At 48.4% G+C, this 23,869-nt stretch overlaps 1 protein-coding gene across 1 annotated transcript; it reads right to left on the reverse strand.

Moving 5' to 3' along the window:
* Window positions 1-14,466: 14,466 nt before the first annotated feature.
* On the reverse strand, window positions 14,467-20,802 carry mycn (MYCN proto-oncogene, bHLH transcription factor). Its single transcript, XM_083789937.1, has 3 exons — window positions 20,684-20,802; window positions 19,549-20,203; window positions 14,467-17,043 (listed from the first exon to the last, which is right to left on the reverse strand). Exons 2-3 carry the CDS (start codon window positions 20,180-20,182, stop codon window positions 16,187-16,189), a joined length of 1,491 nt encoding a protein of 496 aa, XP_083646063.1. The 5' UTR covers window positions 20,183-20,203; window positions 20,684-20,802; the 3' UTR covers window positions 14,467-16,186.
* Between the last annotated feature and the right edge of the window lie 3,067 nt (window positions 20,803-23,869).

Genomic DNA, 23,869 nt, shown 5'->3' on the forward strand with positions numbered 1-23,869 from the left:
CAAGACAGGTAAAAGAGAGGAAATGTGTGCTCAGGGAAGTTTTCCTGTCAACACAACCTTGTCCGACGGGATTTTTTGGGGCTGATGGGCTGCTCTCTCTATAGTCGCTACAGTTCAGTGTTTTAACTGCCAAACTGTCTCCGCTCCCCCGACGGCTCCACTTGCATCCGTGTACAGCTGGAAACAGGATCCAGTAATTGTCTTTCAGTCGCTGAAGTAGTTTAGCGCTCATATACTCGTGTAAATGTCAAAACGAAACACCTTCTTCTCCTATAGCCGCTCTGCTCTACTACGGCATCTCAACAGAACAACCACGGAAAGCCCCGACTCCAGTGCTTTCTGGTTCTTTAGAATCAATCTTTGTCGTTCAAGGGCATACTGGAGGAGACTAAACAAACACACTAAAGTTACGTGCTGTAAATAGACGATTTTCAAGCTCACATCGCAGGCTCTATGCAAGCTCTTCCTATACGTCCAGGCCCCTTTCCCTACAGTACTTCCTTCACAGGTGTTACTGATGATACTAATTGTCTCCACCAGGCCGAAGGCATGTGGGGAGAGTATGTTTTGCACTCCGTCCGTCCGTGTGTCCGTCCGTCCGTGTGTGTGTGTGTGTCCGTCCGTCCGTCCGTGAACAGCTAATCTCGGCCACCGTTAACCCGGTCGATGCCATATTTTGCACACACACTCCCTGGATGCCAACGATGAACCTCTGCCCCAAACTTTCCAGAACGGCCTGTTATAGCGCCACCAGGAGGCCGCTTTGTGCAAAACAAGTTTTTGCACAGTACACCTACAGATTTTGTCCAAACATCACGCAAATTGGTACACAGTCTCTCTAGAGCCATTCAACGAAACGGGTCTTTCAGATTTATCAGACTCCATCCTGATTGGTTAAGATTGGCTTCCAAAGTTCACAGGAGTGCTCAGTTTCAAACAAAATGCTGCAAATCATCAACACATCGCGTGATTTCCGTGAAATTGTGCACCCACATTCCCACTAGGCCGAGGACGAAATGCCACATGAACAATTTCAACTCAGCCTCAAGGTGGCGCTATAACTGGCCGAAAAGTGTTTTTACCTCTAACTGCACGGATCTGTGGATAACTTTGTATGCCATGTCCTACATTCCTATCCTGGTGGAGACCTGTGCCCAGAAGGGCACTTTTTCTAGTTTAGGCTCTGTTCCATTTAGTGTACAGTGGTTAACTCCCATAACATGTAACTCTGAGACACTGTCAGAGGTACACATACCTGTACGGGGCCATTTGGAACCCACTCAAGGACACTTTGAGACCCACTGGTGTAGCAGAGTGTTTCCAGTGAGCCCACATGCACAATAGCATCATCACCCTGTCCCTGTTTGAGCAGAATGGAACAGAGTCTTCATTAGTATCATCTGTAACACCTGTGAAGGATGTAGGGAAGGGGCCCAGGTTCTTTCCAAAATGGCGTGTGTGCTTTATAGAATCCATTGTCGGCATGCACATAAATTAAGCATAACAAGTCTAGGAGGACAAAGGATGCCGTGTAGGAAGGCAAAGGCATTTGTCTGGTGTACAGTAAAAAGCCCATATGGAAGCAGAATGCTCCGGGTAGTCCAGACATCTGACAGTGACCAATGTGCTATAGTGGCTCGTATGCCAAACGGCTGGTGGTGTGGCGAGCGTTAAATCAAATCAAATGCGTTCTCCGCACTCGCTCTGCCAATTAGAGAAATCAATGCCTGCATGGCTGAGTTAGCAATCGCGGCGTGGGTTTGCCAGTCTAGACGGTAACCCATGTCCTTCATTCAAATTAGCCAATGTTGTATGAATGCCATTATGCCCTTAGTAGTAGAGACAAAGCTGTTATGAGTCCAATGTATAATTCTCCAGGAGAATTACTCCTGTTATTAACCTTGCACATAATCCTAAAAGCTTGCAGACCGATGTCCGAAAACGCTAACCACAATCCCTGTCCCGGGGTTTCCACTGATTAGATTAGTGAGATGCACTGACTCATGTATGCGCACAATACCATTGTCTGACTCAACAGCTGTCAAAGGCGGGAGATGCGCGTAAGCCACTAATTAAATATGATAATTTATTTTATCCTCTTAGACAGGCGAATTATGACTGTGGGAGGTGGAGGGGCAGGATCCGGGCGATACCTAATTTCTGTCCTAATTTGCCCAATTCACAGTTGCTAATTAAACTGTAAAGAGTCGTTCAGGGGCAATGTTTGTCATGTCACACGACACACGCTGCACACACACACACACACACACACACACACACACACACACACACATACATTCAGGGACAGGGTCTGTGGAGAAATGTAATAGTTTTTCAGCAGACTTTGAAACCAACGTACGTGCAGAGTTAATATAAATTCGGTCATTTGCATTGGTGCTGCAGTGTGTTGATTAGATTGAGACTGGAGGTTCTGTCTGGAAGTCACTGATCCATCAGAGAAAGCTGACAGTGCAGCAGACAGGCTCCTAATGTACCGGTCACGGACCAAAGACATTATGTCTTTGGTGATGCCAACTCTGAGAGTGTACCGCAACATTTGGTTTTGTGTGTGTGCTGTCAGAGTTAACCAGATTCTGACCGGGCACCCATTTTGGTGTTGGCATCATGTTATGCTTTAGCTATTGAAAAATAGCAGACCTACAAGCTCATATCGCGCCACCGAGTGGCGCGATACGAGCTTGTAGGTCTGCTATTTTTGAAAAAAATCGAAGAACGACTGACATTTTTTTAATCTGATCTCAGGTCAGAATGGGTTAATCAGACCAGTGTGTGTCCAGTGGAAAACCTCGTATGAATCTGATCTCAGGTCAGAATGGGTTAACCACATAGCCATGTCCCTATAGGTGTGGCATCATAATAGGCAATATAGGCAAACATTTGGATGGGACCGGCGACACTTCTACCTGCCTCGGAGGAAATTAAAGCACAAACTCTCTCAAACGACACTTTATTCATAGAGTTTGTTGTTCACCTTTTGGGGCCTAGTATATGTCCACATGTACCTTTATCTTTTGTTTCCTACATTTTGTTTTGGATTGTTATTATTATTTCAAAACATAAAAAAAAAAAAAGAAGGCGAGGCACGTTCGGTAGCGCTGTCGCCTCCTCACAGCTAGAAGGTCCTGGGTTTGATTCCCGCTGGGGACGCTGTGGGCGCTGTGTTCTCTCCTCCGCGTCATCAGTGTCCATAGCCCTGGGTGGGGTCACAAAAAACATGCTGTGATCCTGGTCACTAAACTGCCTCTCCCTGGTTAGCCTCATCATGCATAGAAGGAAGCATGAGGTCAGTCCATTGCTCTCCCCAGGTTGGCATGCAGAGAGAGTCTACGCCCAGGATTACCTTAGACAATTGACACTGGGTGAATTTCTTTTGGGATAAAAAATATTATATATATTTTTTTAAACAAATTAAATATTTTTTTCCCTGTAATGTCATGAAGAAATAAAAGACAAAAGCAGCACGTTGTGAGCTTGTAGATCTGCTATTTTCCCTAGTTCGGGTCCTGCATGGCAAACGTCTAATTTCCTTTTTGGGGTCTTGAGCTCAAATGTTTGGGAACCACTGCTCTAACACAAATCTATATAACTGCTCCCTCTCCCCCCCCCCCCTCTCTCTCTGCCTCTCCGATTCATTAACCCAATTTCCACTGAGCTCTGTCCCACATGTGTCAGCCAGGACCCCGGTGAGGATTCCACCAGCGCCCACCACCACCACCACCGCCGCTGAATGGCTGCTCCACGCCCTGCCTCGCCCCCCACCTCGCACTGCTGCCTCGTCACAGCCTGCAGAGCCATGGAACCGACAGATAACTGTCAAGGGCGTAGGTCACCCCAAAAGTATCCGTGAGAGACCCCATCTGACCCCCCGCCCCCCCCCCCAACACACACACACACACACACACACACACACACACACACACACACACACACACCAACTGAACTCACACACCCACACGCACTTCAATCTTTGATCGATCCTCTGATCTAACTTGGAATATCTTTCTGTGTGTGTGTGTGTGTGTGTGTGTGTGTATATATATATATATATATGTGTGTGTGTGTATATACTGTATACATTAGGGATGCACCGATGTATCGGCCACATATCGATGATGACGATATTCACCGTTATCGGTATTGGTAAATAAAACTGACATTGTCATTAACCGATGGCAGTATAGCCGATATTTATCTGTTGTTGATGAGCATACATTTCGCATTGGCTATGTTGGTGCTGTCTTGTGTTGAGGATGTATTTGTTTCCCTGGCACAAAAGGGGGAAATCGGTGTCGGGCCGGCTATCGGCTAAATTTTAAACATTGTTGCGTGGCACCTGCTTCAAACCAAACTCAGGAGACACGTTTCACAGCTGGGGCCAAACCAGGCAAATGTAGTCAAACGGTGTTTTCAGGGCAGGCATGGAGTCATATGGCAAGGTGAGTACAGTTCATTGTCACACCATTTGAACACCACAATCGGTATCGGCCAAGAATTTCCATGTCGGTGCATCCCTAATATATATACTGTAACCAGTTTATTCATCTCCTATCTTCTGTTTGTCATCCTTTTTACACCGGGGTTGAGATTGGGGACACATTATGTATTATAGTAGTATTACACATGGGAGACCGAGGTTAAGTTGCAGGCAGTTCGTTAGGGAGAGGTTATTTACTTAAGCACTTAAGCCCTGTGTCCAGCGTCGAACGACCAATATAGTGACAATAAAGGATCTGCAATCTCACCACACATTGCAGTGTGATGGCTTATGAACTTTTAGATCTGCTGTTTTTGGAAAGGTTTCATCACATTTGACTTTTAGAAGTAGGTCGGGAGTGGCTTATTGTCGATATTAGCTGGTAACACGCAGGAGTCTATCCCCGCTAGACCCCTGGGGCATTGATTGCTGAGGTGGAGCGCCACACCTACCGCCAGCTCGCAGTACTTCCTGCACCACTCGCCGCACCCAGGTCGTGCTAAACTCATATACGCTGAGTTGGCAGGGCCCGGGATCGAACCCATGAACCTGTGGTTCAAAGGCAGGAGCTCTGCCGATTGAGCTACCATTTTGGGACATTTTCACCTATAATAAGTAACATGAACCAAAATAGCGGTGCCAGGTTTAAAATACTGTTAAAACCGGCAAAGGAGTGTCATTTTAGATTTTTGTGTTGGCTATTCAAAAATAGCACATGTACAGCGTGTCTCTTCCTGCAGGCTCAAGTGGTTGAATACGTTACTATTGTGTTACCAAACTGCAAAGTTTAATATGTAGAAGTTAAGCATGTATGTAAATATTTTCATATTAGCACCAACACACGCTATTAGCTTGAGAAGGGGCGAGTCGAGTTGATTTCCCAAGTCAAAGAAAGCAAATGTAAACCGGAGTTTGAGCGCAATAATCCTTCACTCAGACTCAGCTCAGCTTTTTTTTAAAACATGTCTTCCCTGGCACTGGTCACTGTCACCCTCCCTAGCTCAGGGGTCGCGGGGTCAGGCTCCCCCCGAGCTCCTAGAGATCAAACAGGGCACTGATTCGGCCCCCAATGGACCCCGTAATCACCGTTAAATCAACCATTACATCACGAGGGGAGTGCGGATGTTGTCAAGGGCCCTTAGATGTGCTTGCATGAATACACACACACACACACACACACACGCATCACGCATGCACATTATGCTCACACACATACATACATATTCAACCAATATCACATAAAGACACATACTTAAACACACTAACTGTGGCCAGTGGTTCTCAAAGTGTGTTCTGGGCATCCCCAGGGGTACAATCTCACTTGTACATTTGCTTCAAATAATTTAGATTCAGGTTTTTTTTACTCTTCCGGGGGTTTCTGGCTGGCACAAACTCTTATCAGATGGGGGTCCACGGTCAAACATGCGACATTCTAAATCCTACCCGTGTTGTGCTTATGACCACGCCCCGCTTCTGTGGCCAACGCGGAAATGCCTCTCGCCTACAACGACTGCGGAGTAGACCTAACTATGTAACTCTTATGAACTAGACAGTCTCAAGCTAACCTGAGCCACGTGAGACACCACTGAGAGAGCTATAAGCGAGTTGCCATGTATGAGCGTTGCGAAGTTCGAGTTGCGCCGACTGCCACTCAAAGTGGCTACTGGTGAATCACAGCGCTTCCTTCAGCACAAATATCAATATCAATTTGGGGGTCCTTGGCACGATAAAGTTTGAGAAGCACTGCCCTGTAAGCCAGTGGTTCTCATCGTGGGGTCCAGGAACCCTGGAAGCTCCTGGGGGGGGGGGGGGGGGGGGGACCCTTACAGGTTCATAACTCTGACTGAGAGTTGGCAGGGTTCTTGAAATCAAAAGGTTTGAGAACCACTGCCCTATAGCATAAAGAATATAAGCATACACACACGCACGCACGAGCGGAAAGACCCTTGGCCCCCTGTTACGTACTCGTATGACGTCGTAGACCATTCCTTTTCCTTTCCGTACTTCAAAAGAAGGGACATTGGTGGTCTGAGAGGTATGAGAAATGCAGTAGCCCGCCGCAGTCTTGCTCAAACGTAAACTGTTGCTCTGTGCATTGATTGGTAGGGTAAACCTTTTAGGGGCCATTTAGGGCCTGAGGTGACACCGGTAATGCGCAATTAGCCTTCAATCGATGGCGTCCCCTCTACGAAGTTTCACTCCTGTGCTCAAGACGGCGGCGTCCCCAGGCCGGTCATCCGTTCAACCGCGTGTTTGAGACACAGACATGTAAGGGATGGTTTAGCTTTAGCATTTAATTTGGTTTACAGGGCGTGCAGTGTTTATTGGACCTGCAGACCATTTGTTATCCGTTTCCTCTTGAAATGAGGCCATGAATCAATCCACGTGCATATGTACAAACACAGAGGCACCCCGGTGATTACTGCAAATAAACACACACATACACACACGCACCTCCCCACACACACATACAATGGGATAAGCAGTAAGCACACACGCGTATTTGCTATCGCTCTCTCTCTCTCTCTCTCTCTCTCTCTCTCTCTCTCTCTTACACACAGGCACATGGGGTTGCATGCACAGTACATGATCCCATGCGTGGACACCAGAGCTCATTACTGTAAAAGAATCGTACCCACGCATGCTTTTCTCCCTGCAGCGTACTGGAGGCTATATATGAGTTATGGACCTGAGGTTTTGGCACATATGGCGACCACATTACAGGGACCTGCTGAAGGGGTGTGAAGTGAACCCCACTGTCCTATAGGCCCCATGTAGTGGACTGCCACCACTTTGACACACCGACCAGGTGACCACATTACATGTTTTATCTTGTGGCATGCCCATTATGGGACCAACCGCTTGCACTCATTTCATACTACTAAAGAAATGGGTCCTAAAACCTATGTCAGTAGTGCTTAACCTTTTCCATTTGAAGGACCCCCAGAATTATCTGTATTTGGCCACGGACCCCCATCTGAGAATATGTTGTTCCAGGGACCTCCCAGAAGAGTTAAACACGTTCACTGTGAAAGAATTTATATTCCAAGATTTGCGCCACATTTTAACGTTTAAAAAAAAAATAGCAGATCTACAAGATCGTAGCGCTGTGCATGCCACGCTATGAGCATGTAGATCTGCTATAATTTTTTCAATAGTTAAAGTATAACATGATCCTTAAAACACCAAACTCAGGGTATGTGTTTGTATATGTACAGCATGTTTGTCCACTCAAAAGCAGACCAATCATGTTGCTACTGTACGTGCATGTGTCATGAACCAGAGGTACCTGCCGGCATGAAAGGCAGCAGTCGCTGCTGTTGTACTATTTGTCTATTTATTTATTGAATCTCTTTGTTGCAAAAAAGCATTGTTCTTGTGAAATTGATACCAAACGAAGTGCATGTAAGATTGGTCATGGCATTTCTATTGGTATTTATAAAGACGTATGTTATCTATATGGTCGATCCTCTTCGCGACTCTCATCTATATAGTCATGAAATATGGGTCATGTTTTCTCAGGAGAGCTGCCGTCATCATCTCCCTTAGGGAGATGACAGCCCTTGGGGGAGATGACAGGTCATGAAAGACCGTTCCTTCATGAGTCAATTGAGGCGCTTTGGGAATGGATGCATCCCGGTCGCCTCCTCAGGGAGGTTTTCCTGCATGGACATCCAGCTGGGAAGGACTAGCTGGAGGGATTATTTATGCTCCATACTGCCTTGGGAACGCCTCGGGATTCCCCAGTCAGAACTGCATGGGAATGGGAAAGTCTGGGGATCCCTGCTGGAACTGCTATACTGCCGAGACCTGACTTTGTATAAGCGGTTGAGGATGGGTGAATGGATGGATGCTAAATGAGTCACAGACAATCACCACACTAGCACATGCAAACAGGCAGCCTAGTCTGTACAGTGGCTATACAGTACAGTGGCTGTACAGCCAGTCTGTACAGTGGCTGTACAGCCAGTCTGTACAGTGGCTGTACAGCCAGTCTGTACAGTGTCTGCACACAGCATTGTGCAACGTATGGCTTTCTACACAAACTGTACACAGATTGATATTGATAGCTAGCTATTGATAGCTAAAGATTGGTCAGGTCACACCCTGTCTGGTTTCAGCTCACGACGTGCTGTGGCACAGCGTGTTGTGAGCTTGTCGATGCCGCTATTGTCTGTGAAAGCTTTCCACACAATACTGATGCTGTGGTTTAAGTAGTTAGTCAGGTTAAACGCTTCGCCCAGGGGCGCCGTGACAACAAATGTTTGAAGGACCCGCTAACAATTTGTCCCTTAATTTCTCGCTCAATTATCCGAATCGTTTTGGGGATTGAAATCTGCAATCTTTCCCATCCCAAGCCTATACGGTTCCTACCTTGAGGCTGCCTGCCACTGTCCTGTTGCCGTCCACTGTTTCTTTCATTCTGTCACAATGGCGCCCGGCACGGCAGCTACAGTAAGGAGGACAATGGCGACGTTATCAGCTGAACATACCAGCGTTGGATGTCATGTCACATAGACGCATAGGGACTGGCAGGCAAAGTGTGAGGACAGCCAGCTGGTTAAACATGCCAGTTGTTCGACGTCGGACAATGGCTTCAAACACACATCCAGGCTTACATAAGATACTGGCGTTTGCCCGGATGACAATGGCGATGTGGACTGAGGATATGCAATAGGGGAAACGGGGTGAATTCACAGATGAGTGCAAGAATGTGTACTGTTCCAGTTAATGTACGTGAATATGGACGGGTCGCGTGGTCTCTGTGTTCTGTCACTTGCCAAAGTTGCCATCTCCATACCTCTCTTTCCATCTGTCCATCTCTCACTCCCTCTCATCCTTTTTTACCCCTTCTTTCTGCCTCTGCCTTCTTTTAGTTTTCTGCATGTGCGTGGTGCTCCCTCGCCCTTCCCCTCTCTCTCATGCTGCCCCTGTCCCCCTCTCTCTCTCTCTCTCTTCCTTTTTTCTGGGGTCTGTTTTGTGTGGCCAAAGAACATTTCTTTCTCAGAAACGCGCTCTTGAAAGGCTATTCATGGATTCTTCAATGAAACCCTATTACATTTGCGGGCTACTGTGTGAATTTGAGTGTGTGTGTGTGTGTGTGTACAGACAGAGAAAGAGAGAGAGAGAGAGAAAGATAGAGTGAAGGAGAGAGAGAAAGACGGAGCAAGAGGTATTCCGGGGGCTGTGCTACAGTACCATCTGTATGCTAATCTCCTGAGACTTCGGTAAACTTTGATCAAACGGCTCAGGCCTCCTTTTCTCTCTCTCTCTCCCCCCCCTCTCTCTCTCTCTCTCTCTTTATCTGCCTCCCCCCCTCTCTCTCTCTTTCTCTATCTCCCTCTCTTCCCCCCCCATCTCTCTCTCTCTCTCTCTCTCTCTCTCTCTCTCTCTCTCTCTGTGCGGTGCTATTGCTATAGCTCTGTGGGCCCTTGGGGCTGGCTATTACTCAGGCCAACAATGGGCACCCTCAAGCTGCCCTGACCCTCTCCCCCCCACCCACCCTCCACGCTCCACATCCACCTGCCTGTAGCACCCACACCTCCACATCCACCTACCTGTAGCACCCACCCTCCACATCCACCTGCCTGTAGCACCCACACCTCCACATCCACCTACCTGTAGCACCCACCCTCCACATCCACCTGCCTGTAGCACCCACACCTCCACATCCACCTACCTGTAGCACCCACACCTCCACATCCACCTACCTGTAGCACCCACCCTCCACATCCACCTGCCTGTAGCACCCACACCTCCACATCCACCTACCTGTAGCACCCACCCTCCACATCCACCTACCTGTAGCACCCACCCTCCACACCCACCTACCTGTAGCACCCACCCTCCACACCCACCTACCTGTAGCACCCACCCCTCCACATCCACCTACCTGTAGCACCCACACCTCCACATCCACCTACCTGTAGCACCCACCCTCCACATCCACCTACCTATAGCACCCACCCTCCACATCCACCTACCTGGGCCACCCACCCTCCACATCCACCTACCTATAGCACCCACCCTCCACATCCACCTGCCTGTAGCACCCACCCTCCACATCCACCTACCTGGGCCACCCACCCTCCACATCCACCTACCTGTAGCACCCACCCTCCACATCCACCTGCCTGGGCCACTGCACCATGTTTTTGTAATAATAATAATCAAAATCTTCTAACTTCAAAGTAAATGTAATAATAATAATAATAATCTTTATTGTCCCCGAAGGATATTCATCTTCACGGCAACAACAAAAACAACGCATAGTGCAGAAAAACATAACACCAAGACGATACAAAAACATGAGTTATTCCCCACTGTGTACAGAACCATCCTATCGGCGGGGCAGTTTGTTTAATGCTGCGATGGCTGAGGGGACAAAACTCCTACTGAAACTAACTAACCCTTTTTCCAGGGTAAGGTTCTGTATCTTTGTCCAGATGGCATGAGGTTGAAGAAGCGATACAGGGGATGATCAGTGTCACGTGATATTGAGAGTGCTATAGCCGTGTGATGGCATTATTGTTCATATCAGAAAGTGTTTCCAAATAATTGTAGTGGAGTATTGAAAACTTGAACTACTCCAGTCAAGTAAAAACAGCTCAAATTGTTTTGTATACGGCATAGTAACAGTACTTGAGTAAATGTACTTACTTACTTTCTACCACTGCTTATACACCGCCCCCCCCCCCATCCATCCCTTAACACCTGCGACTGTGCCCGACCCTGCGGCAGATGGTGCCCTCCCGCCCCCCCTCCCCAGTCCCCCACGTCCCCTCCACCCCTATATCCTTCACTACCCCCCCCCCCCCCCCCCCCCCCCCCCATGGTATGGACGGATGTGGCAGAGAGAGAGGCCCCCTTGGTAGGGAGGGGGGGGGTGTGTTTGTTGTCGGAACGGACGATGCAGGGGTCACGGTGACACAAGACAAGATGTACTCAGATCTACAGCGAGAGTACCACCCCCCCCCACACACACACACACACACACACACACACACAACCAATCCCCCCCCCCCCCCCAATCCTGTTTTGTTTTGTTTTTTATAATTTGGTAACAACGTGTCCCTGCCCCCATGTGTGCACCGCAGCAGGGCACACTCGCACATCAGCAGCCATTGTTGTTGTTGTGTCTCTTGGCCGCCGCGCCCGGGGAAGGTTAACATGTTGAATACAGATTGGCCGCACGTCCGACGGGGGACAATGGAGGTTGTTGTCGGCGAAGAGGGCTGCCAGCGAAGCAGGCAGCGTTAATGAAGGTATCAAAACAGATGACGAGAGAATGACCCACGCGCTCGCTCGCTCGCACGCACGCACGCGCACACACACACACACACACACACACACACACACACACACACACACACACACACATACATACATACAATGCCCCCCGTGTTGCCATAGTAGATTCATGGGTGGTGCGTAAGTGTAAGCCCATTAGGGGATGTGCGTGCGTCTGTGCAGTCGGTGGGCAGGCCAGGGGGATCATGGGTATTAATCAGGGAAAAGCCAGGCCATATGTCTGTTTAACGCGGGAGAAGGCTGCACCCTCGATGTCGGGCTCACTAAAACAATTAGTCCCCTTTCAAAGAGGGCAGGTCTACAGTTGTGTGTGTGTGTGTGTGTGTGTGTGTGTGTGTGTGTGTGTGTGTGTGTGTGTGTGTGTGTGTGTGTGCGTGTGCGTGTGCGTGCGCGTGCGTGTGCGTACTGTGTGCTGCGTACGTATGTCTCAAAAAGGCAAGGCAAGTGTTGTGTATTTTACAGCTGAGAGAGAAAGTTTGTGTAAGACAGACACTGTGGTGTTTAATACTGTAGAAGACTGTGTGTGTGTGTGTGTGTGTTTGCTTTCGCACTTCCACATGATACAATAGGTGCATGTTCAATCACTTAATGTCACAATGAATTTAACATCAATGATCTGACCTCACACATTAATACAGTAGAGTATAGGCTCCAATGTGTGTCAATGATCTGACCTCACACATTAATACAGTAGAGTATAGGCTCCAATGTGTTTCAATGATCTGACCTCACACATTAATACAGTAGAGTATAGGCTTCAATGTGTTCAATGATCTGACCTCACACATTAATACAGTAGAGTATAGGCTTCAATGTGTTCAATGATCTGACCTCACACATTAATACAGTAGAGTATAGGCTCCAATGTGTTCAATGATCTGACCTCACACATTAATACAGTAGAGTATAGGCTTCAATGTGTCTCAATGATCTGACCTCACACATTAATACAGTAGAGTATAGGCTTCAATGTGTCTCAATGATCTGACCTCACATTCACACATTCTATTTTCTACACTCTGCCAGGGCTGTTATTGTCCATGAACTTGTTTTCATCCCATAACCAAGCAGGATAAGCCATTAGGCAGATGGCATGGGTGGCGAGTCCGGGTCCCTTGAGAGGATACATGAACACACACACACACACACACACACACACACACACACACACACACACACACACACACACACTCACACACAAAGACTCCAGACCCCTGTTATGTAATCCACCCGTTACACTCCCCCACATAGAGGCTCTGTTTTTCACCTCCAAAACAAAGTCTTTAAGTATCACTGTAGCCCCTTTGACGTCACGTTCTACACATACCTCGAGGCATGTGCCACGCACTGTCACTTCGTAAGATTTATGGCACCACCAACTATTGTGTGGAGTGGGTGTTTGCTGTTTGCTATATGACAGAAGTTGTGTGCGCCGCTCCGTGCCAAAGTCCGTATCTCATATTTTGAATTAGATGATGGGATTCAATTCAAAGCCATCAACAACATGTTTTGTATCCCATTAATTCCCCTCAGTGCACATCTCTTTTTCTTTGGCCTGCGACCGCACGCAGCCTAAACAGCTTTTCAAGCTGATGCGGCTTTTCAAGCTAACAACACGTCGCCGAAAAATCAGTTATTTTCAGCGAGCGAGGATAAATTAGGCACAACAGCCGCTCAGGACTGTGGCAACAGATTTCTTTTTCAACTCTCTCCAGAGCAGCGGCCGTGGCCAGCCTCCCCTCAGTGTGGCACATATTTGGGCCAGAGCCTGGCCTTGGAGAGGAGACGCGAGTGGGAGAACCAGGAGGGAAGGAGGGACGGGAGGGAGAGAGAGACGCACAGAGAGAGCCATGTGGCTGATGTTAGTAAACAGTATCCAGCATCATTGCTGGCGTTGTGGCAGACGGCGCGCAACGCTGGAGATATCAGTCTGCCCAGGCCACACACAGACACACACAAAAGGTAGACACACACACGCACACATGCAGGGATTCACATTTATATACGCGCATGTGCACCCACACACACACACACACACTCACTCACAGACAAATAAAAGAAAAGACTCGCGCTCAGTGTCTGCCACTCAGCAGCTGCTCCAGTTTCCATGGCAACGTCCTGAACAATGTAGGAAGTGCTGTGTGTGTGTGTGTGTGTGTGTGTGTGTGTGTGTGTGTGTGTGTGTGCGCGAGCGCCAGCGAGACACCGAAAGAGAGGGAGAGTGCTATAGTGTATACAGTACGTGTGTGTGTGCCTGTGCACTTGAAGTGCGTGTAGGTGTGTGGGTGGGTGGGTGTGAGAGGCTAGAGAGGGGGGAGGTAGCTGCAGGGTGTTGAGACAGAGAGAATTCAGAAGATTTCTCCCTCTCTTTATTTCTTTGTCAGGATGAGCTCTGCTGCTGCTGCTTTGCTGCTGTTGCTCTGCTGCTGCTTCAGAGCAGCAAAACAAATACTGAGAACAGAGACTCGCCAACAGACAGAGAGCAGACAAAGACAAAGACAAAGACAAAGATGGCACCTTATGACTCAGTGCCACTTTGTGAGGGCAAATATAGCCCAGATGGAAAGGTAGACAGGAGACGGGGGGGGGGGGGGGTATTTCTGGCTGATGTGTTCACATTTTTCACGATGACAAAAAATGATCAGTGCAGACACAAGGCATGGTGTTTGTTTTACGATGTCTATTTATTTTTCAAAATGAGGTATTTCAAAGTGCTATGAGTCGCAGCACTAAAATGTACATTTTAAGAATGAAAAAAAACCAACATCTTATAGCCGTTTACCCAGTTCTATGCACCCAATAGTTACAAATATAAACAAAAGGAGGAGATAAAGCCGGATTTATACTTGGTTGCGCGCCGGTTGTCACATGCCGGAAACAGCCGATCTACAGTGTGAGCTCACAACGCGCTGCAGCGTGATGTGAGCTTGTAGAGCTGCTATTTCCAACGTGTGATACGGCGAGCAATGAAGTATATCAAGCTTTTAAGAGCAAGAGGGAATGGGGGGGCAGGTACATGAAGATATAACACATTTTCTGTACAAAAGCATTATCTGAGATCGAGAAGGGAAAGAAAATGACAAGATAAAGTGATATATCTACTGAGAACTCATTTTCATACGAAAATATAAGTATCAAATTTAGTATGTATCAGGTTCACACTAAAAGCATAAAGATGTGTAGAATTAGTAATATGGTACAATACAAAGAATAAGGAGAAGGGGGGGGGGAAACAAAAACAATATATCATTATATTACAAAGTCTCATGAATCCTCAAAAACTTGAGGCCTCTTTACAGTACTTTTAAAGGTATATAAACTTCCAGTCTAGGTATTGGCAGCTTTCCTGACATGTATAAAAAAAACCCAAAGACAAAAATGTATTACAAAACAAGGCAGATCTGAGTGTATTTCTGTCTGTACAGTATTGTTATATACAAAAGTGTCGGCTAGCAAGGTGCACAGTTATACATCCATTGACTTGGTTTGAGCACCAGTGTGAGAGAGAGAGGAGAGAAAGACAACTTGTAGTGGCATCATGTTTGCGTGACCCGTTGCGTCTCAGTCATCGTCATAGTGTCTCGGGGGAGGGGTTTGGGTTATGCAGTGGCAAAGGCAAACAAAATAATCTTCTATAAGTGAACTCTGACCTTTGAACTCTCCAAACAAAGTGCCCTCAAACACCCTCCCCCCCCCCCTCGCATCGGGGGGGTCACCTGGGAATTTCAGGCTGGTGTCACAGTGAGTACAAAAAAACAACAACACAAGGTACAAATAGAAATCATACCAACGCCAGAGGGAGGGAAGAGAGAGAGATAAAGAGAGGCGTGTCCTCTCCATCTTTTTTTTTTTTTTGCCTTCCATCTCATTTCTTTCTTTCTTTCTTTCTTTCGCTTTTGTTTTGTTTTTTAGTTTGTTTTGTTTTTAACTGGATTGGAACCCTAAACATTCTTAACGTCAACAAATGTGCAAAAAAAGTGGCGGCAGTGAAAGTCCAAGTATCCCCCTTCAGACCCCCCCTCCACCTCCACCATCCGCGTTTGAGACCGACATGTTTGTGTGTGTGTGTGTGTGTGTGTGTGCGTGTATGTGTGTGTGTGTGTATAGTGTGTGTGCGTGTATCTGTGTGTGCGCGTGTATCCGTGTGTGCGTGTTTGTGTGTATATAGTTAGACAGGCCTACATGCGGATGTATCTAATGGTTGTCAATCAGAGGTGTTCCAATATGGAGCGAACAGACAGGGTCTAGGTGGGGGGTGGTGTTGGGAGGAGGAGGAGGAGGTGGTGGTGTTGGGGCGGGCGGGGGGGGTTTACATGAGAGTGTTTCTGCGTTCTGGAAGCGGTCTGTCCATCCTTTTTTAGAGCACCGACGTTCGGCAGGTTAGCGAGTCCTCGCCTGGTCCAGTCGGCGCATCAGCTGCTGCCGGCGCGCCTGCAGCCGGTCCCTCTCCTGCCGCAGCCGGGTCTCCTCCGTCTCCAGCGACGACACGTACTCGGCCGCCTTCTTCAGGATCAGCACCTTGGCCGCCTTGTCGTTGCGCGCCAGCTCGGGCACGTGGTCGCGCAGCGTCAGGAAGCTGGAGCGCAGGTCGTTGCGCCGCTGGCGCTCCAGGATGTTGTGGTTGCGCCGGCGCTCGCTGTCCTCCGAGTCGGAGCCGCCGCCGCCGCCGCGCGGGCTGCAGTCCCCGCTGGCGCTGCGCTTGAAGCGGCCCCCCGCGGCGGCGCCGCCGGGCCCCCCGCAGGAGGAGGAGGACGACGACGACAGCGAGGACGAGGAGGAGTTGGTCCGGGAGGCGAGGGGCCGCGAGAGGCAGTCGGCGGCGGCGCCGGCCGTCTTCTGCTTCTTGGAGGGCGGGGCGGGGTCGTCGTCCGAGGCGTACGGGGAGGGCGCGGCGTAGTTGTGCTGCTGCTGGTGCACCGAGCTCCTCTTCAGGATCAGCTCCTGAGGCGCCCGGCCCACGAAGCGGCCCGCGCCGGCGGGCGCCGAGCCGCCCGCGCCCCCGGGCGACGTGGAGCCGGCCTTGGGCCGCACCGAGATGGTGACGGTGCCCGTGGCCATGGGCGACGCCTTGCCCACCGTGGTGGAGCGCCTCTTCTCTACGGTGACCACGTCGATCTCCTCCTCGTCCTCGTCGTCCTCCTCCTCCTCCTCATCATCATCATCATCCTCCCCCTCGTCCTCTGCTTCATCGTCCTCGTCGTCGTCGTCATCATCGTCGTCGTCGTCGTCGTCGTCTTCTGGGAAAGACAAACAAGAAGAATGTGAGTGACATAATCGCTCTGACACACCAACCATTCTTGCTATGTCATATGTGTCACAGCAGGTGACATGTGCATCGAGATCAAAAGAGAAAGAGAGAGAGTGTGTGTCTGTGTGTGTGTGTCTGTGTGTGCGTGTGCGCGCTCACCGAGTGAGAGCATTGCTCAATGTTGTTTGCATAAGCAGAAACCTCTTAATGCTTAGTGTCAGTCACCCCCCCCCCACCACCACCTCACCTACACTAATCTACTCTGCAGGCGTTGACACGTTCAGTCTCCCTGCCTACTAGACAGGCTGCATTTCTGCCTTTCATTCCCCCTCCCTCCCTGCTCTTTAACTCGGTCTAATCTCCTCCGGTGGCAGGAGATGGTCTGAGCCCGACGCCTGCCATCTATCTATCAGGGCTCTCCCAGCCACTGTGACATTCTGCACCAAAGGCAGAAGCATATCCCACGAGCTTCGGCACAGATGTGACCGCGGTCACATCCACCCGCCCCCCACATGCACACATTCTAGTTGAACTGTTCATCTTAATACCTGGTGCTGAGTTGGAGCCGAGCAGCTGAGACTTATCATAAACTGGGCGCCTTTGAAGATGAGAGGAAGTGGCCAATCATGAGGCAGAGAGTGTGAGGCCCAGTTAAAATGCCTTTGTGATAATGGCTCTCATTATCAGCTCAGGAGCATCTGAAGAGTGTGGCATTTTACAGCTTACAGTAAACCACTTCAGACGCCTCTGCCCTAGCATGCCGTCGCAACACACACACACACACACACACACCCACCCATACACACCCATACACACCCGTCCCACACCCACCCACAAAGTGTACACAGACGTATGTATGTATGTATGTATATATGTATATATGTATGTATACACAGTACACACAGCACACACACACACATATACAGTATATATAAACACACACACGCACGCATGCACACACACAATCTGGCACCACGATCAAAACAAAAACGGGGCACAGCTGGGTGGATGGGGGGCGTGTCCGGCCTGACCACATGTGAGGCTGAGTCTGGCTGGTTGGTATTTCACCCTCTGAACACAAGTCGTTTACTGGAGCTGTTAGTTTTATAAAGTGAATAAAGTATATGCTCTGGGCCAGCCCGTATACTTCTTTTCTTTCTGGTGGTCTGTTTTGATTCGACAGCTAAAGTCACACAGTGACTGAGTCATAGGTATCCCCAAGGCATCTTTTTTTTTGTATTAGTTCCATTTGTACAAGTGATTTCTGAGCTAATCCCATTATGTGCCAGTGGGTGACAACGCCAAGGGAGGTTACTTTGTGCCCAAAAGCCTGTCCAGTGGGCAGAGCGGGCCATCAATGTAGATTCCCCACTGTAGCCTTTCAAGTCTGTGGGTGTCTCTTTGATGGGGAGGTGAGGAACGCGTGGAGACAAAAAGAGAGACGTGACTTAGCGCTGCGAGTAGCGGAAGAGCCCTCGGAACGGTATTATGTGCAGGATGGTGGGGCGGCAGGCGATCGGATCACCCTTTTAAGCCGAGGCGCTGGAGCGGCGCCAGCAAGACAGCTGTCGAGATGGAGCGCTTGTTCAAAGCTGTCACCCCCCCCCCCCCCCCCCCAAAAGAAGCAGGGCCCTCCTACAACCCTTTCTTTCGCCCCCGGCCAAGCCAGTGGGGGTGTTTGGCAAGCCTGGCTGAGTCTAACCTCTGTGCCAAGCAGGAGGCCCTTTTACTACTGTTTCACGGAGAGAAAAAAAAAGAAAACAATGATATTGATTCCGAATGTTTATTTACGGAATAGCCTACACTGGAGAGCTCAAATCTGAAGTGCCACTGGACAGCATGCATTTATTTTTGTAGCCTATGTCAAAGCTCCATCAGTTCAGGGTTAGGGTCAATTTCTCACCTAATCACATAATCACAACCGTCACTGGTCTATGACATGGACATTTATTTGCTTAACTTGTCAGTGTCATATGTAAATGTTATCCCTCTGGTGTAACATGGTCTGTGTGTGCATACTAGTTGCGTCTTCTTTATTAGTTAAAATGCCAACTGGGTCTAAGTTCGCAAAGCACACGATTCCCAAGTTTACTGCCATCTGCCGGATGAAGGCTGGCGATTACATAAACCACCTTCACTGTGTCACTACTCCACTCTGTCGGTGTGCGTGCGCGCGCGTGCGTGCGTGTGTGTGGGGAATGTTGAGAGGTAATCCGATTCTGGGCCGGTCATATGAACAATGTCCAATCACTATAATTAGGGAACTGGGGTACAACTAGGTAGGTCAATAATAATAATAATAATAATAATAATAATAATAACAATAATAATAATTATTATTATTATAAAGCAAAATAATAATAAAATAATGTCAATAGCCTAATATTTAGTTGTCTATAATCAGCAATAAAGTCGTGGAGTGTGCTGGGGGACAGCCGTTTCAAGAGAACGGTAACAAAGGGCTTTCTTGACGCATCTCCACACGTCTACTCACCAGAGTCGCTGGGAGTGCTGCTACTGTGGACCGTGGAGGAGGTGGAGGCTACAGTCCCACATGAGTCTCTGCTACCGGTCCTCTTGTTGACAGGGAAGGGGAACACTATCGCGGGATCTACACACTCTGACACTGAGCGGCTCAACTCTGGCATCTTGACGCCGACATTGCTGCTGCTGCTACTGCTGCTAGTACTGACTCCGGCCGCCGTGGAAATGGCTTTGCCCAGCTTCTCGGTGACCACACGCTGCAGCTTTTCCCGGGCGGAGAAGCCGCTCCACATACAGTCCTGGATGATGATGTTGTTGGGGTTACTATCCAAAGCGGAGCCGAAAAGGTCCAGGTCGTCAGACGCCCCCCAAATATCGTCCTCGGGCAGGAGCAAGAGCTCCGATGCCCAGTCCAGTGGGTCGCCTAATCCAAAGCTCATAGGACCGTCCGCGGGCTCGCCCGGCAGCGCAGCTCGGCTCGGGGAGAGGGGCGGAGTGGGCAGCAACTCGAATTTCTTCCAGATGTCCTCCCCCGGTGGCGCAGAGTCGGGACCACAGAAGTAGAAGTCATCCTCGTCCGGGTAGAAACATGGTTGTAAGGAGTCAAACTCCAAATCGGAATTTTTACTTATAATCGCCGGCATTGTATCCCACAAGCGGAAAGCCTGCAAAAGAACAACAGAAGACATGTGTAAGTAAAACTCCCGTGCACTAAAATGTCCCATAAACGCTTTTATCACACCTGGAAGTGTGGAAACTGCGTCTCCAGTTCAGAGCCCACACACAGATGATAGTCTAGTCCGGTAAATTCCACAGTCACTCCTGCCTGTTCAAAGTCATTAAAATCTCAAAGAACAATTGTGCGTAAATGCAACCCTGACTCGCTCTATCCCCTTCCACTGTACGGTAAAGGCGCATTTAGCGCAGAACTTGGGCTGACAGAAGATTTACATAGTCAACAAAAGCATGTTTACAAAAAAAAAGAAGAAATAAAAAACAAAAACAAAAAAAATCCTTGAATGGCAATCTATGCAAAATAACCTGTGATTTGTGTAAATAGCACAAATACAAGATAATAATATCAATTAATTAATCGGGGGGGAGGGGGGTCTGGGGGGGTGGGGGGGGAATAGCAAGATGCTCACCTTGTCCTGACTTGGGATGAGGTGTGAGCCAGATTGTGTTGTCTCTCGGCAAGTCAGCTATAATAGACCGTAGGTTTGAAGCGCTCATCTACTTTGGGAGCACAGACAGTCCTCTGACACACATTGTGCTGCGCTGCAGTTATACACTCAAATGTGTGGCGGACAGCGGGCTCCGCCCCGCCCACCAGGCTGGAGGGGCGGGGATGTCGGTTCGATGCAGAGCGCGCTAGACAGACGGCGCAGGGAGAGAGCAGACTGGCTGGGAGCCTTTCCTCTCGAGTCGACTTTTCAAGGTGAAATAGTGTGCCCCTCACCACGACACTGTACTCGCTGTGCCCCCACGCTGTACTGATATGATATTGATGTTTTTTTATTTTTTTTATTTCTTTGACGATATTTGGATCTGTTCTGTGAGAGATGATTGTATTGAATTTAATTTAAATCCACTGACCTCGTAATTAATATCAAAATGCAAAAATGTTGATTGATTTACAACAATATCAGAAAACGCTGCACATCACAATTTGGCATAGCCAATTTAGGCCTACCTTGAAACAGTTTATGCAAATGAATGATCATTAAACTGAATCTAGTGCACTAGTACTGTACATTAGGAAGATACTCAGCCCCAAAGCCTCTCTTCTTTCCAATTGAGCTCTTATGATATCGTTTTCTCTATTGTCTGAGGGCATAGACTAGTACAGAGGTACCCACCAGCATCCCACAATGAAAGAGTTGGGCTCTCTGCGCCCTCCGGTGGTCACAATACGAACAACAGGGCAGACGCGCATCATTGTGGAATATAAAGGGCACTGTCTCTCGTCTCGGGCGAGTGGAAATTCGATCAATATCCGTCGATGTTGTTACACAATGACCATGATTTTATTTATTTCGTTTGTTCAATTGCCACTAACGCAGTTATAGACGTGCTTCAAAAAGACAATGGCCGTTTATGAGACTCCACGGTCGGTCGGTCGCGTTGCCTTTGTTTAGTGTACAGCTGTGTCTCAGGGATAGGAGAGCATGTTACGTAACGTAACCACAAGCGGTGGTTGTAGCCTTGAGTCATTCCCATTCCCTTTCCTAATGACAGGTTGGGCGGAATGCGCATCTGTAATTATGCGCACTGGCAGCGCTCTGGCACATGCTCACAGATAGACCTTGATATCGACTTATTCAGAGAAAAAAATGTTCACAAAACTATTTCCAGTTGAGTTGAGAGTAGCCGCTATACCAACCGCATCAAAGTCCTTTATGAAAGTCTGAAAGATAACCCATTAATGATCGATTTCCCAACTCGGAAGATATTTAGCCTACACTATTCCAGGACCTGCGGCATAGCTATCTATGCGTCTCATTTCAATCAATGCACCAAAAATATTTCTATTTGAGACCTTGTCTAAAACAAGGGAGGCTGGCAAAGTAAAAAAGGGACAGCGAAAAGTGAGAATTTGCAGCTGTGCGCCTTCGATAGAGAGGGAATGGCAGGGAGGGAGTTTCCTGGGACTGCATGGGCAGTTTGCTCCCAGGAATTGAGATTGAGACGGTTTTGGACTCACAACTCCCCATAGTCTCGTCGTGTTTTCCCAAACTACTGTTGTGCTCCTCTCTCTCTGACTGAGTCTGACCCCCTGGTAGCCTGCCCTAGGAGGAGGAACAGCTTCCTCTGTGAAACAGGACAGAGAGTGGGAGTGAGAAAAAGTGGGGACGTTTGTTGTTGTTATTGTTGTTCCCATGTGCGTCGGCGTTCGGCAGGCTAACAGGACAGGCGGGCAGGAAGCCTGTTCCTTTTTAGGCTTGTTCAAATTGACTAAGCAGCCACAGAAACGAGGGACAGATGAATGACAAGATAATGGTCATTCTTCTCCTGTGGTCTGTCTTGGCATGGCATGGAGTGCAAGTGCATTGGTGGGGGATGTTGTGGCACGAGGGGGTTGAAGTCTGTCTCTTAATTCTCTACTCTAGGCTATACTCAAACAAATCACTAGCTGATATTATTGCGTTGTTATTGCGTTAGGCTGCTTAACACAAACCAGTGAAAATGAGGTCATGAGCATGTTGTTTATGTTTGTTTTAAGGCTACATTTTGTCAGCTCAACTCAAGTCTCTCTCTCTCTCTCCCTCTCTCTGAATGATATAGTGAAATATCTTAATTGCAGTTAATTGCAGCTCTATATTAAATATTCATGCTGCCGGCAAGATTTCACCCAGGAAAGAAATACCTATGTGATTTATTTGGTTGAATGATGGCATAATACAAAATGGACTCAAGCAAAAAAACAAATATAACTGAATGATGGGGTGGGGGTGGGGGTGGGGTGGGGGCGTCATCAGAGTTGGAATAACACTACCGTCTGTGGCTGTTGTTTTAATGACAATGGAGGAATGCCCACCCCTCCCTCCGCTCAGCCCCTGGGCCGGAACATGGATGGTTAAGCAATTGGGCCAGTTTTGATAAAAGATTCATAAGTCACCCCAGTGTATATAGAGGGAAAAACAAGTGTGTTGAGCGAGAGAGAGAGAGAGAGAGAGAGAGAGGAAGATCTGCCGCAGTGACACACAGAGACAGACCATGCCAGGTCAGAGACCAAGCATCCATGCACGCACGCACGGCATCAATAAACCATGTCCAATAAATGGCAAGGTGTCTCTGTGAGAGAGGGTGTGTGTGTGTGTGTGTGTGTGTGTGTGTGTGTGTGTGTGTGTGTGGCCGGGGGGGGGGATGCCGGGATGCCGAGTCTTGTTTCCATCACAAACGTTCAGGAAAAAGGACGCATATGAATAAACATTAAACAAGCACGCAGTCACTTCATCACCTTACTGTCACCCCTGGCATGGCAAATATTCAGTGGCTGTTGGACACCTTGGATGACACAGACCTTTTCTCTAGCAACTGCGTGGGTTGGAGTTATACATAAAAAGACGTGTGTACCTGCCACCTATTTGGCAGGCTTGATGCGCGAGTATCATCACCGCTCATCATGTATATATTTACAGTATCCGTGCAGGAAGCAAAGCAATTCCCAGTGTGAGGTTTCAGTCAGTGATGCTCTGGAACAATGCAATGTGCATCTTTTTGTGACCAGAAGGTTTCCAGTTTGACATGAGTGGACAATAGACATCTACACTGAGTCTGAGTTCATATGTTTTATATCACTATCTATAAATGGTATAAATATGCCAAGT

This window comes from Protomyctophum parallelum (genome assembly GCF_964188405.1).
Source record: "Protomyctophum parallelum genome assembly, chromosome: 19".
Lineage (NCBI taxonomy): Eukaryota > Metazoa > Chordata > Actinopteri > Myctophiformes > Myctophidae > Protomyctophum > Protomyctophum parallelum.

Bases quoted from the DNA above. Each gene is read 5' to 3' on its own strand.
- mycn (XM_083789937.1), bottom strand. From the start codon at position 20,182: ATGCCGGCGATTATAAGTAAAAATTCCGATTTGGAGTTTGACTCCTTA. The intron at 17,044-19,548 runs GTGAGTAGACGT...TGTCTTTCCCAG, and splicing joins CAGCACTCCCAGCGACTCTG to AAGACGACGACGACGACGAC.